The sequence below is a fragment of the Astatotilapia calliptera genome, chromosome 7 (assembly GCF_964374335.1).
Source record: "Astatotilapia calliptera chromosome 7, fAstCal68.1, whole genome shotgun sequence".
Classification (NCBI taxonomy): Eukaryota; Metazoa; Chordata; class Actinopteri; order Cichliformes; family Cichlidae; genus Astatotilapia; species Astatotilapia calliptera.
This window is the reverse complement of record NC_137428.1, coordinates 48,132,848-48,148,004: the sequence shown is the minus strand read 5'-3', so window position 1 is coordinate 48,148,004 and position 15,157 is coordinate 48,132,848. Positions and strand designations below refer to the sequence as shown.

The following is a 15,157-nucleotide window of genomic DNA, read 5'->3' as shown; positions in this document are numbered from 1 at the left end:
TCCACTCCAGATGTTTGTGGTAATTAAACCTGTTGCAAGGACCCCTGGTGGCTGTGGAAGCAGCTTTCTTTCACTTACCATTACCGCCATTACCAGACTCAGGGAAAAGGGATTATTTTAAGGTGGATTACTGGGTCTTATATCTGTTCCAAATAACAGGCTGAGTTTCTTAATGTAAGGATTACCGTAAATTGTGATTAATATGAAAAAATAAAAAAGCCAGGCTTTTGGCTTACAGACACACTACTTCACTTTACGAAGGATTGTGAAATAAAGAGGATATGTTAACACAACATGCACAGAGAGACAAAACACTTGAGTCCGAGAGGAGAGCGGGTTGATCGGTTAGCGGTCAAGTTGATGTGGAAAAGTATTAATTGTATTCCAGCCTGCATGCTCAGCATTTACTACACAGCCAATCCCTCTGCTGTCAAATCAGTGCCCTTGCTGCCCATTCTTGCGGGGCAAAAATCATTAGGAGAAACGATGCAATATATTACAGCTGCTGATTTGTTTTGATCTGAAGGGAAAAAAAAATGTCCCCAAAAATCAATAAGATGAATTTAGGAGCAAAAAACACAAAGTAGGAAAGAAAAAAAACAAGACTTTTCAAAGCCAGGAAAAAAAAAAGCTTTTCAAATGGATACAGATGAAAAGACCAGCTCCATGCGAGAGGACAGAGAGCGTGGTGAACGTACCAAACATGCCACTCTTGCACGGCAAACTGCCGGGGGACAGAGGAGGCTTCGGGTGGTGGTGACGGTGGTGTGTGCGGACGTAGTCCCGAAGGTTGGGGGCGCTACAGGACACCCCGAGGGCTGAGGCACTGAAGAGGCCAGAGCAGAGCGAGCCTGTGTGGAGGAGCCGTGGGAGTGCGGGGGGGAAGAGGTGAAGGGATGGGTGAAGTGGACATGTGAAGGGTGAGAATTTTTTTTATATATATTTTTTAATTACACACTAAATGGTGTGGCCCAAGAGTGTGTTTGTGCTTTGGGAAAAATGAGTTTACCTGTATGAACACCCTGCAAACAGATATTTATTATATAGATTTGATAAAGTTTATAATAGAAGGAAAATACCTAGATGACACGCAAGCTTTAAGGTTTTTCAGAACAGTGACTCAGTGTGTAAGACCCTTGTGTGAGTGATGTGTGCACATGCACAGAACATGTGGGTTTCCTATACGTCACAATAGCATATCAAGCAGGCTGAGAGTGGAAATGAGTTTTAGACTTGCTGTACACGAATAAAACAAACTAATCCTCATATTCGTAGGACAAATTCAATGTCCAAAGACTTTAAATGAATATTTTATTTAAATATTTGAAACACCAACTAAGCGTTGTGTTAACGGAGCGTCAGTGTGCTGATGGAGAACTGTGACCTCAGCAACGCAGCACACAACAAACTGAATGGCTCCACTCAGAGAGGGTTTAAAACAGTGTAACATGGACATAAAGCCAACTGCTGCTTTCAAACGTGATAATTAAGCACCGAGCAGCACGACGATCGGTGCATTATACAGAAAGGGGCACGTTAACCTACTGTAGCGATGTGACATTTAAAACAATAAGGATTTTTAAAGGACCATCACTCATTCCCTGGTGATATCCAGCAGTAAGAAGTGACGCGGGTTGATGTACGCTAGCCTTTGAAAGCTTTCGATCTCTTGTTTTTTTCCACACCACGACTCCACTCTCTGCTCACATTGTTGGTTTTATGGTTTTCTCCACACGTCTTTATTTAGATGGAAGCATGTCATGCTTGTAAGTGTCACCATGTTAGCAGGTTGTTGGATGTTGCATGTCCTTCAAAAGTCCCTTTATTTAGGCTGAGGTTAAACTACATTCATGGACCCAGAGTGGTCTGATTTGGAACAATTTAAAGAGGTCAAAGGGACCTACACTGATATCTTACTTTATGTATGGGACCAAAAATGTTTTGTTATAAGACTAATAATATTTAGAGTAGATTTTTAAGAATTTGTGAGGGCAGTTTTCTCTAGTTGAAGGAGGAACATGTAACTTATTTATATAGGGACAACTAATGTTAATGAAGACGCTTTTCTTTTAAATCACAGATGTATTCTTTAGCAGGACAACCTGATATCTGGAGTGGTTACAACAGCGCAACATGTCAAATACTTGTAATATTATCATCTGCGTTTGTTTCAACTGTGTGAGCTTACAGCAAATTCAGTTTCTGGCAATATAATAACACTTCTTCTGTTCTGACATCTTTTGATGCTAATGTTGCACAATTAAGGCCTTTACGCACAGAGCGCATTGTAAAAAAACAACAACATGAAATTCAGTTACAAATTTTGGGGATGCCAACTTGGTGAGAAAAGGAAGAAATTGAGATTGTGGATTCATCCATTTCTCACAACAAGGCAACAGCACGGAAAATTTGTATAATTCAATACTGTCTTGAGTTTTGAACTTCGAGCACACATTTGTCAAATGCAGCTAAATGCATTGGTCAGATCTGATTATTCACATGTGAAGATTTGAAGAAAGAAAAAAAAAAAATCAAACTTCATCCGAAAAAACAAATGCAGCAAACTGGTCTCGTGAATAGTTAAGAATAGGTGTATACTCAAAGGTGACCTGTTACTGTATGCTCAGTTCCAACCTTTTTACCCCACAGCTGCATACGGCGGACGGGGTTTTGGCTTAATCCTGCTGGGCAGGCATCGCCGTAGGATTTTGAAATTAATACCACAGCTGTGTCTACCAGGAGGCTGAGGGGTAGAACTGGTGGTCACCGGTATTTTTATTCTTGGCCTCTACTAGAGATGCTTTGTATAATTCACTGTTAAAAATAATAATTTATCTTATACTGGTCCTCGGTCCAGCTCCTCAGTTCATCCACTGTTTTAAACAAAAAAGTTTTGGTTTAGTTTAGTTTTTGTTTTTTTTGCTCCCTTCTCCTTCCCTTTCAGCCAGGCTTCTTCTGATTGGCTGCTATTCACAAACACCTGAACTTTGGATTATCAGCACATATGCTGACCACATTATTTGGAGCAGGGATTTGAGTTATTGAGTCTCTGAGTCTCCAAGTCACTATATGACAATATTAATAATCTTTACTAATTATATTAGTTTATGTTAGTCAAGTCAATATCAGTTATAGTGACATTAAACAAAGAAAAGGCAAACATTAGTAACTAGAGAGTCGGGTTTTGTTTGACTATGAAGGTATTAGCATGTTCACCGTGTTGTCACCTTATCACCTAGAGAGGAGAGGAACACGTCTTTGATCACCATATGACGCAGTGTTCCTGCAGTTGGCTGTGAACATGACTCTTCCCCGCTGACCTCTGGCCAGCATAGTTTGGATTCTGATCCTGTTCGGCTGCCGCTAAGCTAAACTAAGCTGGGGTGGACGCTATGTGAAAGAAACGAGGGACAGACTGAAAGTGAAATGGAAAAGTGGGAGGGTGAAGGGGGTAAAAAAGTCACAGCTGCAGCTCGTGATGAAGAGGAGGCGCAGTGATGACGGCTGGAAATGAATGAGCGGTGAGGCCATGAACGCAGATATGAACACAGCGAAAACACACATTCTCCCACACTTGCTCCAAAAATTAGATCCCTACCTAAGCCACTGGCTGGTTTGATCTCAGGAGACTGGCGTGAGCAGGATATGAAGAGTCGATGGGATGTGCAGCCTTTGGCGGAATGAGTGGGGGAGGTTTCAGAGAGGACCTGAGTGGGGCCAAAGAGACCAGGGATTAATACTGATATCCTCAACATATTATTCAGGGACCTGATGTTTAATGGTTGCTTCAAGAGCATCATCGCACTTTTAAAATGACAGGCAAAAGTGTCAGAAGAGCTAGTTCACACCCAGACCGCATTTTGTCATTTTAACACTGAACTCTGGCAGTCTGGTACCTCCATGGAGCCAGTCTTGCGGTTCCGAATCATGGGAGACCTTCGCTGAATGTTGATTGGATCAGAGACTTGAAGTGCCTGGTCCGGCTCATCCTGAGAAAGGTCCTCCAGACTGCCCTGATTAGGCTTCTTGTCTTCATTCTAATTGGTCAGAGAAGAAAGAAGTGACTGACATCTCTGATCAACAAAACACACCTGATGTCGACACACAACTACAAGGGAGATTTTTATTTTTTAAAACCTTAAATGGCCTCTTGGCTGGTTTGAAACTGAAATTTTTCACATTTTTAGACAATTTTCAACCAGCAATATGAGTGCGGTATGGTCACACACCTCTGAGGAGGCCGGCCGGAAGCCGAATCCAAGAGGAATAGTCTCTTCATCTTCACATCCTTTTACTCCTGGACTGAAGTGAAGCTCCACATGGAAGCGCTCCTCTGAGGAGGGGTCCTGCTCAGCACACAGACACAAATATACAAAGGAGGCTGCGTAAAGGAGCCTGCAATCCTGCAAAAGAAGCTGCAGTTTGGAGGAGGAGGTATGTGTTTCATTTCATCCTGCCCACCTTGTTGTTGTCTTCGTACAGCATGATGACTATCTGTGTCATATAGTTGAGTTCAGTCACAGCGCTCAGGTAGTCCATTGCTTGCTTCCACTGCTGGTCCTTCTCCTCCTGATGTGCAAAGACAAGCAGATGTAAAATTAAAGCCAATGAGTGAAACACCACAGATCTGTGAAAATTCATGCAAGGGCAAGGTAAACATCAGTTCTACAGTCCAATTTAGACATAAGCGTTCAATTAACTTAGAACTACAGTTCAGCTTAGTTTTATTAGAACAAGTCACTGAAGTCATCTTCAAAAAGCCTTCTGTCTTGGAAGGAATACCCTCTGCAATAAGTGCAACGCTACAAAAGCTCTGTTCTGGCAATTCGCCCTCTGAATGTGCACATGCACACCTGCAGAAAATCAAAAAGTCAAAGGTGACAAAACCACTGCATACATTCAGCAGGCCTCCGTAGCGGAAGATGCTGAGCAGGGAGTGAACGTGGCTCTCACTCGTGAAGTAGAGGCGTGTGCGGACGTGACGCCCAGGAGACATGACACCCCGAGAATACCTGAACACCAGGGCGGAGGAAGAGACACAAGTGAGTAACACAACACCTGTAATACTTGTTAATACATGTATGCATGTGGCTTATAAACATGTGCGCTTCAGTAGTGTTCTGTATTCTCACAGAGGGTGCAACTTGTTGACAGCCTCGTCCTCATGGGTCCTTTGCAGGTCCAGTTGGATTTTCTTCATCAGGGGAACACAATAAGCCTGGGCGATGTCCAATTTCTCTGCTCTGTTGATGCCATACTCCTGATGTCAATGAACAAGGGGGCAATCCATTAAAATACCATGTTTTTGCATGTTATTTGTGACAAGTCACTTTAATTCAGAAGACATGTTAATGAATAGAGGGTTGATTTGAACCTTGCTCTCGCTGGTAAGGTTTTCTGACTAAAGCATGACATTTTAAATGCGCCATTGGAATAATGTTGCTACATCACTCATTACTAATGCCAAATTTGTGCAAAATTTAAAAATAAGTGCTGGGCAGCACTTGGAAAAAATGCAATTAAAGACACTGATGTGATTTACCTGTGGTATGACTATATCAGCCAGAGCACGGGACAGTCTGAAAAGTTCCCGCGTGTCCTCCAGGTCAAGAGAGGCATTATGCTGAAGGTCATATTTGATGCAGTCGTAGATATCTGGGATCTTGCTGATGTCGTAGCGCCCATTCTTCATGCGGAAGTCTCTCTCCAGCTTAGACCAGCGCTGTAGCATCAACTCCAACGTCTCGCTGTGGTAAAGCTGTAGGTCTGGAGAAAAAAAAAAAAAATTAAAAATACAGCGACTAATTTTATCATTGTCGTAAAAAAAACCCTAACTATAAAAGATTTTTAAAAAGGTTCTTGAATATTAATTCTCCAGCTTTCTGAAGGTTTTCACACATTTCTGCTTGGGACATTGACATTCTACAGCCACCTGCACAACAGGGTGGAGGCTCTGTCATGGCTCTGGATTTCAGGCACTGGTGTCAGAGATCTTGTTGAAATCATGAATACAGAAAAAACACCCTCAGATTTTTATTAATGCAAAACCACACGGAAAGCATTTTATTTGCAACGGCTTCACTTTTCAGCATGAAACCATGGGAATCACACTGCCGATGTAAGAAGGCAGTGTAAGAAGCATAACTGGATAGAAAAAAACAAAAAACAAAAACACACTATTGAGCAGGGCGGGATCATCTTATCAGAGAACAGAACAAAAAGCAGCCAACATCCAAAAAAGAGCTTTGAATGTCCTTGAAGAAGCCTGGAGAACTATTCCTGAAGACTTCTTAAAGAAATGACAAGAAAGCTGGCTAACCTCATGTTTCAATAAATAACTCCACATGGTTCCAATTTTTCTACCAGAATATAAAGAAATGAGGGGTGGATCAATTTTGAACTCCATATATACACACTACAGTTACAAGCTTTTCTGCATCAGTCTTATTCATACATAACACCAGATGACTAAAATAAATACTGAGGGTTTAAAGACAGTAAAACATTTTAAAAGGCAGCCTTTCTGCAGGTTCTCAGTACCTGCAGACTTGGGGTCCTCCAGTCTCTTTCGGATCTGCGATGTAAGGCTCTGGATGAGGGCATACACCTTGTCACAGGTTTTGACTGGATTCTCTATGACCTTCATGGAGTTCACCAGTGACGGACTGCCAGTCGGAGCCAACTGGGACACGATAGAAGCAGAAGTAAATAGATAACATGTTCTGCCAAACACGACGCATGAGATTATGCCAGAAAAGACGGTCAATATATGTATGAGCAGTTGCAAAATTCTTTGGATAATCCAAATCTTATCTGGATTAAGAGGCACATTTAACTGTTTAAACTAACTGGAGACTTTACTTGCAAACAAGAAATTGCCTCATACAGCTTATCACTAACTGAGCAATTCCATGTGTGACAACACCTTTTGGTAGTCCTGCTCTGTAAAGTCCTGGTCCTTTTGCATGATCTCATGCAGCCTGGCTTTCACTTTCTGCTGGCAGTCAGTCAGAGAATCGCTGTCACTGTCCAGCAGTCCGTTCATGTTGGCACTCTTTACCATTTGAACCAGGATGGGCGTGAGCTCCCCTTCTAGAGCCAGAAGACCCTGCAGACATGCATCAGATTTGAAATGGTTAAAAAATTACATAAATATGTGAGGGTTAAGTCGTGACGAGTAACCCGAAGCAAACAAGGTAGATGAGTCCATTCTCATCACTACGCTTGTCTTGTCATTCATAACCTTAACTAAATGGTAAATGGCCTGTATTTGTATAGCGCTTTACTAGTCCCCATGGACCCCAAAGCGCTTTACATATCCAGTCATCCACCCATTCACACACACATTCACACACTGGTGATGGCAAGCTACATTGTAGCCACAGCCACCCTGGGGTGCACTGACAGAGGCGAGGCTGCCGGACACTGGCGCCACCGGGCCCTCTGACCACCACCAGTAGGCAACGGGTGAAGTGTCTCGCCCAAGGACACAACGACCGAGACTGTCCGAGCTGGGGCTCGAACCGGCAACCTTCCGATTACAAGGCGAACTCCCAACTCTTGAGCCACGATCACCCCTAACTAATGTTGTTTCTATTTTTGGGATAAATTCTCAACCTGTCTCAAACTCTTCAAACAGACCATTCCTCTGCAGATGATCAGTTAGCCGTTTTACAGCCATCACACTTCTGTGTTTAATATTGAGCAGTGGGAACATAAATTCCACACTGGCCAGGAAAGCAAGCCAAGTGGCTCCAATTTATGGCAAACAAGTGGGTCTTGTTCATGCAAAGCTGCTTTAAATGCTCTCCTCAAGCTCCATCAGAATCGCTTAAGTACTAAAGTAACATTTATATGAAGAGTTTAGTCTTCCAATACAGTGACATAGTTACCTTGGCAAAAGCAGCAGCCGTCATCTGCACCCTTCCTTCGTCAGAGGCGTAGATCTTCAGGTCATGGCGGTAAGTGCTGTGCAGGCGCAGGAGGCCACAGCCAGGAAACCCGGCATAGTCACCTGTAGAATTGAACACAGAGTGGAGCGCCACAGTTAACTGGCATGATTACAGCACTCAGATGTACAGTACAACACATTTTTTCCCTTTCCTTTTCTTTTTTAAAGAAACGACTGAGTCGGTGAGGTAGTTGAAAGAATAGAGAAAAACAAATTTTAGTTTTGATTGTACCCAATAGTAGCAAAGATTTCCATCAAATATTGCACAACGGGCCAGTACAGCACATGTGCGAGTGCAACATCACTTTCAGTTCAAATGCATCGGCTTGTCAGATTTTAATAGGGTTCGTTTCACTTAAATGTGAACTTAAATGTTGTTGTTTAAGCTGAATATAAAATGAAGTGAAAGTGAAGTGAACTGAAGTTTTAGTAGTCTCCCCAAAATTTGTGACAATAACTCCCCTGCAGATGAGATTAAATATCCTAGATTACCTCTCTTTGAAAACAGACCAAGTCTTTTAACATTCCCAGTATGCCATGTTAATGTAGGGGGTGGATGCAAACTAACGCTACAGATCAAATCACACTGATGCTTCATGCATTTCTCTTCTGCAGGTAGCCTGACACTGCATCGCCATGCCTCATTTGACAGAGATCAGCAAATCTGGGACGTGATGAAGACATATCCCTGTTTAAAGCTTAACACAGGCCAAAATAGATTTTTATCAAACAACATCTCAACAACTCGTGAAAAAAAATGCAGTAGGATTAGTGTGAGATGATGCGCGTTAGCTTTGAAAAAGAAAAGCTCCAGTCACTTTAGCTGCCCACATATGTACGGGCAAGTGACCTAAACAGTGTCTACATTGGAGGATCATCTTGGAAACACATCGACACAAAATAAAGCAGTCCACAGCAATCTGATACAAAACAGGACTAGTCGCCATGTGAAATTAACCAAAATCATGATGATATGAGGAGAGAGCAGACCACGTTAGTGGACGGAGCGACAAACGCTCAGAATGACAGAGGAGCGGAAGAGCGGTGATATCCAGGAAACCCTTCTCTTACCAAAGTCAATAGGGGAATCGCAGCCAAGGGACCGGCGATTACCGGCTAGTAGTTTACATAGAGCAACAACAACAGAGAAGAGCAGAGTTAATCGACAAAACTTGTGGTGGAGAGAAAGAAAGGATTGAAAACAGTGGCTGGGATGAGATAATTGTCTTCTTTTTATAGATAAAAAAAGAAGCAACACAAGGTCTACTTTTAGTTCTGCTTCAGGTTGGTTTTTCTTTATAGTTTGAGTTTTGCATGCAGCACAAAACAAACCTTTAGGTAGGACAGGTGATGACTAAAATTGTAAGACCCTACAGGAAATAACGTCAAGAAAAGCCTGCAGCTGACTTCTTACTGCTCAATCTGAACAGAGAGAAATTAAAGCTGCTTTTCTGTTTTAAAACACTTTGAACAAAACCCATTTTGGGTGTTCTCAGATGAGGCCACACCTAACTGCAGGACAACTTGGTACAGCCTCTAGGTGGCAGTGCGAGCAGCATTTTCAGCTTAGGTACTGTTACGGTTTAAAAAAAAAATAGAAAAAAAAATATTGAATGTCATGAATTTAAATCAGTACTTTAAAAAAAATGTGTAAGCAGTTCTTTCCCCCCCCCCCACATAGTTGAGGCTACACTTCAATCCAGCACAATGGCTACGATGCAAGGTTACAGCAGTCTTACGTGAATTATTTCTTTATTAAAGTTATATCTTTATTGAATTTTATTAGAGTGGGACACATCAGTATAATTGAATCTACAACACTATAGGAATGAATAGAGCCAAATTAATACCTCTGAGTGTGTCAGTAAGAAGTAGTTATTATTACGAGTGTAATAATGAATTTTATAGCTCAGATGACTGTATTGGCTTCGATTTTACATGTGTACCTAATAAATCATCCACTGACTGCATTTCTGTTTAGGTCCTCTGTCCTGATACTGTTAGCCTTCACTAGAGTTGCAGCTCAGCATCTTTGCTTAATCTCAACAACCTTTCACATCAGACTGTTTAAGCCGGTGTTGACAGTATACTCTTAAATCCAGGTCATAATTCCTGCTTATTGTGGTGCAGACCACGTGATCTTCAACAGAGAGAGTTCACTCTGTTATGGAGCAGCAGTTTGTTCGAACAGTTTTAAAGCCTTGAGGTAAAAATGTGACTTAATGTCCTCAGAAGGTGTCTGCAAGACATGAGTGATTGTACTGAAGTGGCAAGATTAGTCTCATTAATTTTTCCACCTGAAACTAAAGATTATTTTACTACCAATTAACTGCAATTTCTTTAAACTTAAAATGCTTGTTCCATTTAAAAGAAATGAATTAATCTTTTTATATATAAACAGTGTAACTAGGTCACCAAAGTCCTTCATCCCTATCATTGTTTTCCTTATCTTCTGTCTCACTGTTACAGCACTGGCTGTTCATACTAAACCTGGCCAAACATTTTCTGGTGTTTGCTCTGTACGATATTGACAACAGTGAAATTTTTAATTTGATTGTCTTTGGGACAGCTTTGACTGTGAGCACAGAAGCCCCCCCCCCCCCCCATTGTTTACACCTTTTTCCTTGCAAGTCCAGGCCAATCACAGCAAAGTTTACTTAAAGTTTACTGCCATCTGCAGATGAGCTAAGAAGAAAAATGTGCAGTCCATCATTACTTTAGGCATCAGTAATTTTTATTTACAGATGCTGTGCATGCAACTCCTCAGTTCACTTTTCAGTAAACTTTAGAAAGGCTACTCGTAGCAAATCTCTTATGTTTTTTATTTTTATTGCTACAATCTAAGATGTCCCACACTATAATAATATTGTATATAATTGTTGTTGAGTAACACTTTAAAGTTCCTGCTCTTGGCAACAGTGAGTCAGCAATCTTTCTACAACATCACAGCCACAAATGACAATGAGTGGGATAAAAAGACTGCAGCGGCAGCTGGAAGCCTGAAAATCTGGCTTGTCAACTCTAACATAGCCGTTTCAGCCTGACCTCTTTTCACACAGTGCATGTATGACTCCTATCATGTGTTGGCACTGCAAACGGTGCCGTTTTTAGAAATTACAAAGGAGGACTGAAAAATGACACCAGAGCAGAAGGCGTGAGAGTCGTTGTAACGACATCTTATAGGCTAGAGCATGTGTCTGGCTGGTACCTTGACCTCCGGGGTACATGCAGCGAAAAGCCCTGCCCAGCTCCTCAGCCTGAACCCGGCCTGCAGGCGTCAGCTCCCCACCCCACTTCAACACCAGCAGCAGAGATGGGCCATCCTTCTTAGAATCTGAAACAAGAAGCAGAAAGTTTAACATTTGATTTTTCTTTATATAAATAATCAAAACTCTTTTTTCTGTAGCCATACTGACAAATAATGTTGTCCGTGGTGAGGTGCAACCAAAACACTGAAGGCGAGGCTCCAAAACACAGTTACTAACTGATGACTGATTACACTGACATTCACTTCCAATCACCATTCGTGTGTATTTGTTTACATATAATTTATCGCTGTGACCCAGCACACACAACAATCGGTGTCCGAGTACGATACCTTCTTCCTCACTGGATGCTTTAGGTTTGCCATTCCGCAGGTAGGTGAGCTGGACTTTCCTGTTGATACCTGAGAAATGACCATACCTGGTGGGGGGGATGAACACACACACCATCAAGCAAACACAACAAAGTTTCATATGTATGCAGTGAGACAATCGAATAGATTTCATCTCAAATCAACGAGTTTCGTCCAAATGTTTAGCAGCAAACACACGTCTGACTTTCATTCCATGTTTATGACAAGGCGAGCTTAAGAGAGATAAGACCAAGGCAACAACTTTCAATGACACAACGATCATACACTCTGCTACAGTAAGCACTACTATTAGCAGTTGTTTCAGTCACTTTGGAGGTAAATATTTACTGCAGTTCTTTGTAATTGAGTATCTGTGTGTAAGCACATGAGAATGTGAGCAGGAGCAAAAGGACCACCCAGAACAATCAGACAGGTGGGGCTTATTGGATTAAAATGCAGTATTGGAGGATGCAACAAAGTCTATAAATAATAAGGGAGGAAATAAGGGAAAGCAGGTGCAGACGCTTATAGAAATGTGGAAATGTGGTTTGGTCTCATCTGCGTAGCTCCACATGATTTTAAAGTGGCCAGCTCCCTAGCTCTGTGTCTTAATGGAAGCAACATGATCACTGTTTATAGCTTTTTTAGATTGAAAAAGCAGGATAGCTTACACTACTGCATAAGCTCACAGCACGCGTATAGATGCCCTTCAGACTTAAGGGCCTTGCTATGCAACGCTTGATCACTGTACATGAGCTGGCTTTCCTCTCTACTTCACTGACAGTTTAATTTTATATTTATTCATCAAAAGTCAAAAACTGCAGTTCCTCTAGTACAGGGGTGTCAAACATAAGGTCTGGAGGCCAGAATCGGCCCATCAAAGGTTCCAGTCTGGCCCAGTGGATGGAAAAAGGAGAGTATAAAATTTGGAGTTTTAACCGCGTTTTTATAACCTCATTACCGGTAGTAAAAAAGCTGTAAAAGACCTCCTCTACGGCCATTCACACGGCGCCAAAGTAAATAAGTAAGTAATTAATAGATAAACAATTAACTGAGAGAAAGCCCCCCCCCCCCCCCCCCCCCCAAACAAACAAGCAAACAAAAAAAACCCAAAAAAAAAACCCAGGACATTTTCTGTCTATTAACAAAAACAGGAAAGTCTGGGCAAATGAACTAGGAGACATTTAATCCTCCACATTCATTTCTTTCAGTCCAAACAGTCCAAGCCCAAAGAGTGCTGATAGATGTCTTTATCCTGTAGAAGAACTAAAACGTATTGTTGAGACTGCACTTCTTGTTCTTATAATTAAATGCCTAACGAATTAAATGTGTAGTTAATCTTCCTTACACCAGCAGAAAAGGGTGCTGGTCTGGCCCACTTACATCAAGGTGTAAAATTAGTTGACATAAAATGCATAGCTTCACAGCCTGCCAGAAAACACTATAGTCCTGGCCTCAGAATCGTCACAACAGATTTCCTAACAACTCTACAGTTGATGAATTTCTTTAAAACAACTTTGTTACTGGAAACATGGGTGTGGCTGCTTTAACTGGCAAATGTGCCGACATGTAAGGCTGTAGTCGACCGGTGTCTACCAAGTCTCAGCTAAACTAATTAGAGACACTGAAATGGACCGTCCTGCCGTCTTAGCGTCGGTGGTGCTTTCTGGAGCGCTTTTAATGGAATCATCTGAAAAATGATAAACCCTGCTGTGTGGTACTGTCTGTCTAAGACTGTGCTCCAGTCTTCTTGAGTGAAAGTCTAGCATTTTATTAGACTGTTACTACAAACTAATTTGCACATGTGTGCATCTTTGCATTGCACTTGCACAGTTTATGAATGCAGCTTGCCAATCAAGCTAGCTAGTGTTATTGGATAACTGAGTACTTCACCCTCTCATCCAAATGTGGTAAACCTCTGGCTTCAAAAAACAAACATAGCGTCAGGCAAAATGTTACCGCTGAGGCTTAAAAATGGTGATGTCACTGCGTTTAAACAGCCAGTAGTTTGAACGGTGCTTTTCTTGCAAATTTGACCGTCCCTGTCTTTCTAATGATTTTTAATGTGCTCCTGTGCAGAGTACAGCGCCATCAAATTACCAGAATGCAGATCTGAGGCGGGAGGAAGGAAGACATTAGGAGGTTTAGAGTGTAGCTGACAGGTGGTGAGGAAAGCATGCACACGAAGTAGCACCACACACAGACACACGCTGATTTACACACACAGAAACACAGTGAAATAATCAGAGACATTTGACTGTGTATGTGTCTGACGTTAATAGCTACAAATGAATGAATTTTAATGGAAATTAAGTCGACAGTTAGCGTACAAAACATTAGAAATATCTTCCAAATGCCTAATCTTAAAATGCAATAACTAATCCATCTTCTGCTTCCTTTATTTTTTAATCAGTGAAATCTGAGGGAAAAAAAGTTTCACAGAGTTTTGGTCTGCCTGAAACATAAAAAGATCTGTAATATTTCTAATATTTTGTACACACAGTCTAGGTTGGCTAAAGAAAAGGAGGCCAGTAAAACCTCATCCTTTACAAGTGAGAAGGGAGAGGGTGCGTACTGATTGTCATTCAAGCTGGATTCCCTTTTGAGAGAACAGATGGGTGAAGAAGGGAAGGATGGGTGGGTGGGAAAGAGGGATAGAGGAGGGAAGAAAAGATAACGCAGTTAAAGACAAGCCAAGAGGGAGGGAGTGTCTTCATGGTAAAGGTGTCTGTTTGTGAGTATGAGAAAGTCTGCTGATCTGCTGATGACTGAGATGACAGGAGGGTGATGAGTGATGATATGTGTGTGTGTTTGTTTTCCAGGTGAAATGTCACTCACATTTCCAGAACAGTCTTAAGCTGCTCCAGTTTGGACTTCTTCTCCTCAATCTCACAGTCAGTATGCTGACCCAGTTCGACCAGGAGCAGGCGAGCGATGTCCAGCACTTCCTGGAAGCACAGAGGTTTTTACCTTTAAACTCGAGTGCTGGTGAAATATTGGAGCTTGAGCTGCACGCAGTGATGGCATGAACGCAGTGTGCAAGACGGGATTTAGACAGCGGAGTGTAAATATTTAGACAACAAGACAATGAAGGTTTGTGGTCCATGATGATGATAACGCTTAATATGTGGGAATGTTTAACAGTACTTTATTATTCTTAAAGGATTCAGTCATAATCAGTCAAAACAAACAAACAAACAAAAGAAAAACAAATATGCAAATAAGAGACAGCCTGGGAAAAAAGAAGCAGGAGATTATTAGTGTTGTCTCTCACCTGCAGCTGCTTTGGTTTTTTGAGTTTTAGCTTTCCTGTTTTATATCCTCCGTACTTTTCAAACAGTTCAAAGAAGCTGGTGAAGGATAAGCAGAGGAAAAAAAAATCAGAAAATAATTAAAAAACAAAACATTTATGTTAAATGTTTATCCAACAAAAGTTCGCAAAGAGCTGGAGCCCATTCTATTTATACAGTGGACAGGTCACCAGTCCATCATTGGGCCAACAGAGTGACGTGTGCACGCATGCACGCACGCACTCTAGACGGAGCGGCCTGAGGAAACCAATGCAGGCACAAACAGAAAAGCAGACAACC

The 15,157-nt window shown here is 41.7% G+C and overlaps 1 protein-coding gene across 8 annotated transcripts in view; it reads right to left on the bottom strand.

The window, feature by feature from the left end:
• ppip5k1b (diphosphoinositol pentakisphosphate kinase 1b) overlaps positions 1 to 15,157 on the bottom strand; it is a 48,616-nt gene that overhangs the window by 13,190 nt on the left and 20,269 nt on the right. For 3 of the 8 annotated variants that reach the window (XM_080303786.1, XM_080303790.1, XM_080303787.1), the window contains exons 12-27: positions 14,842 to 14,917; positions 14,406 to 14,515; positions 11,550 to 11,635; positions 11,160 to 11,285; positions 9,023 to 9,067; positions 7,893 to 8,014; positions 6,926 to 7,108; positions 6,541 to 6,682; positions 5,543 to 5,766; positions 5,133 to 5,260; positions 4,898 to 5,012; positions 4,462 to 4,569; positions 4,230 to 4,346; positions 3,897 to 4,037; positions 3,599 to 3,707; positions 699 to 851 (exon numbers count right to left, since the gene is read on the bottom strand). In XM_080303786.1, coding sequence (XP_080159912.1) covers positions 699 to 851; positions 3,599 to 3,707; positions 3,897 to 4,037; positions 4,230 to 4,346; positions 4,462 to 4,569; positions 4,898 to 5,012; positions 5,133 to 5,260; positions 5,543 to 5,766; positions 6,541 to 6,682; positions 6,926 to 7,108; positions 7,893 to 8,014; positions 9,023 to 9,067; positions 11,160 to 11,285; positions 11,550 to 11,635; positions 14,406 to 14,515; positions 14,842 to 14,917 — 1,985 coding nt within the window. The remainder of the gene's footprint in view (positions 1 to 698; positions 852 to 3,598; positions 3,708 to 3,896; positions 4,038 to 4,229; positions 4,347 to 4,461; positions 4,570 to 4,897; positions 5,013 to 5,132; positions 5,261 to 5,542; positions 5,767 to 6,540; positions 6,683 to 6,925; positions 7,109 to 7,892; positions 8,015 to 9,022; positions 9,068 to 11,159; positions 11,286 to 11,549; positions 11,636 to 14,405; positions 14,516 to 14,841; positions 14,918 to 15,157) is intronic. The other 5 variants (XM_080303791.1, XM_080303792.1, XM_080303788.1 and 2 more) reach the window with 3 other exon arrangements.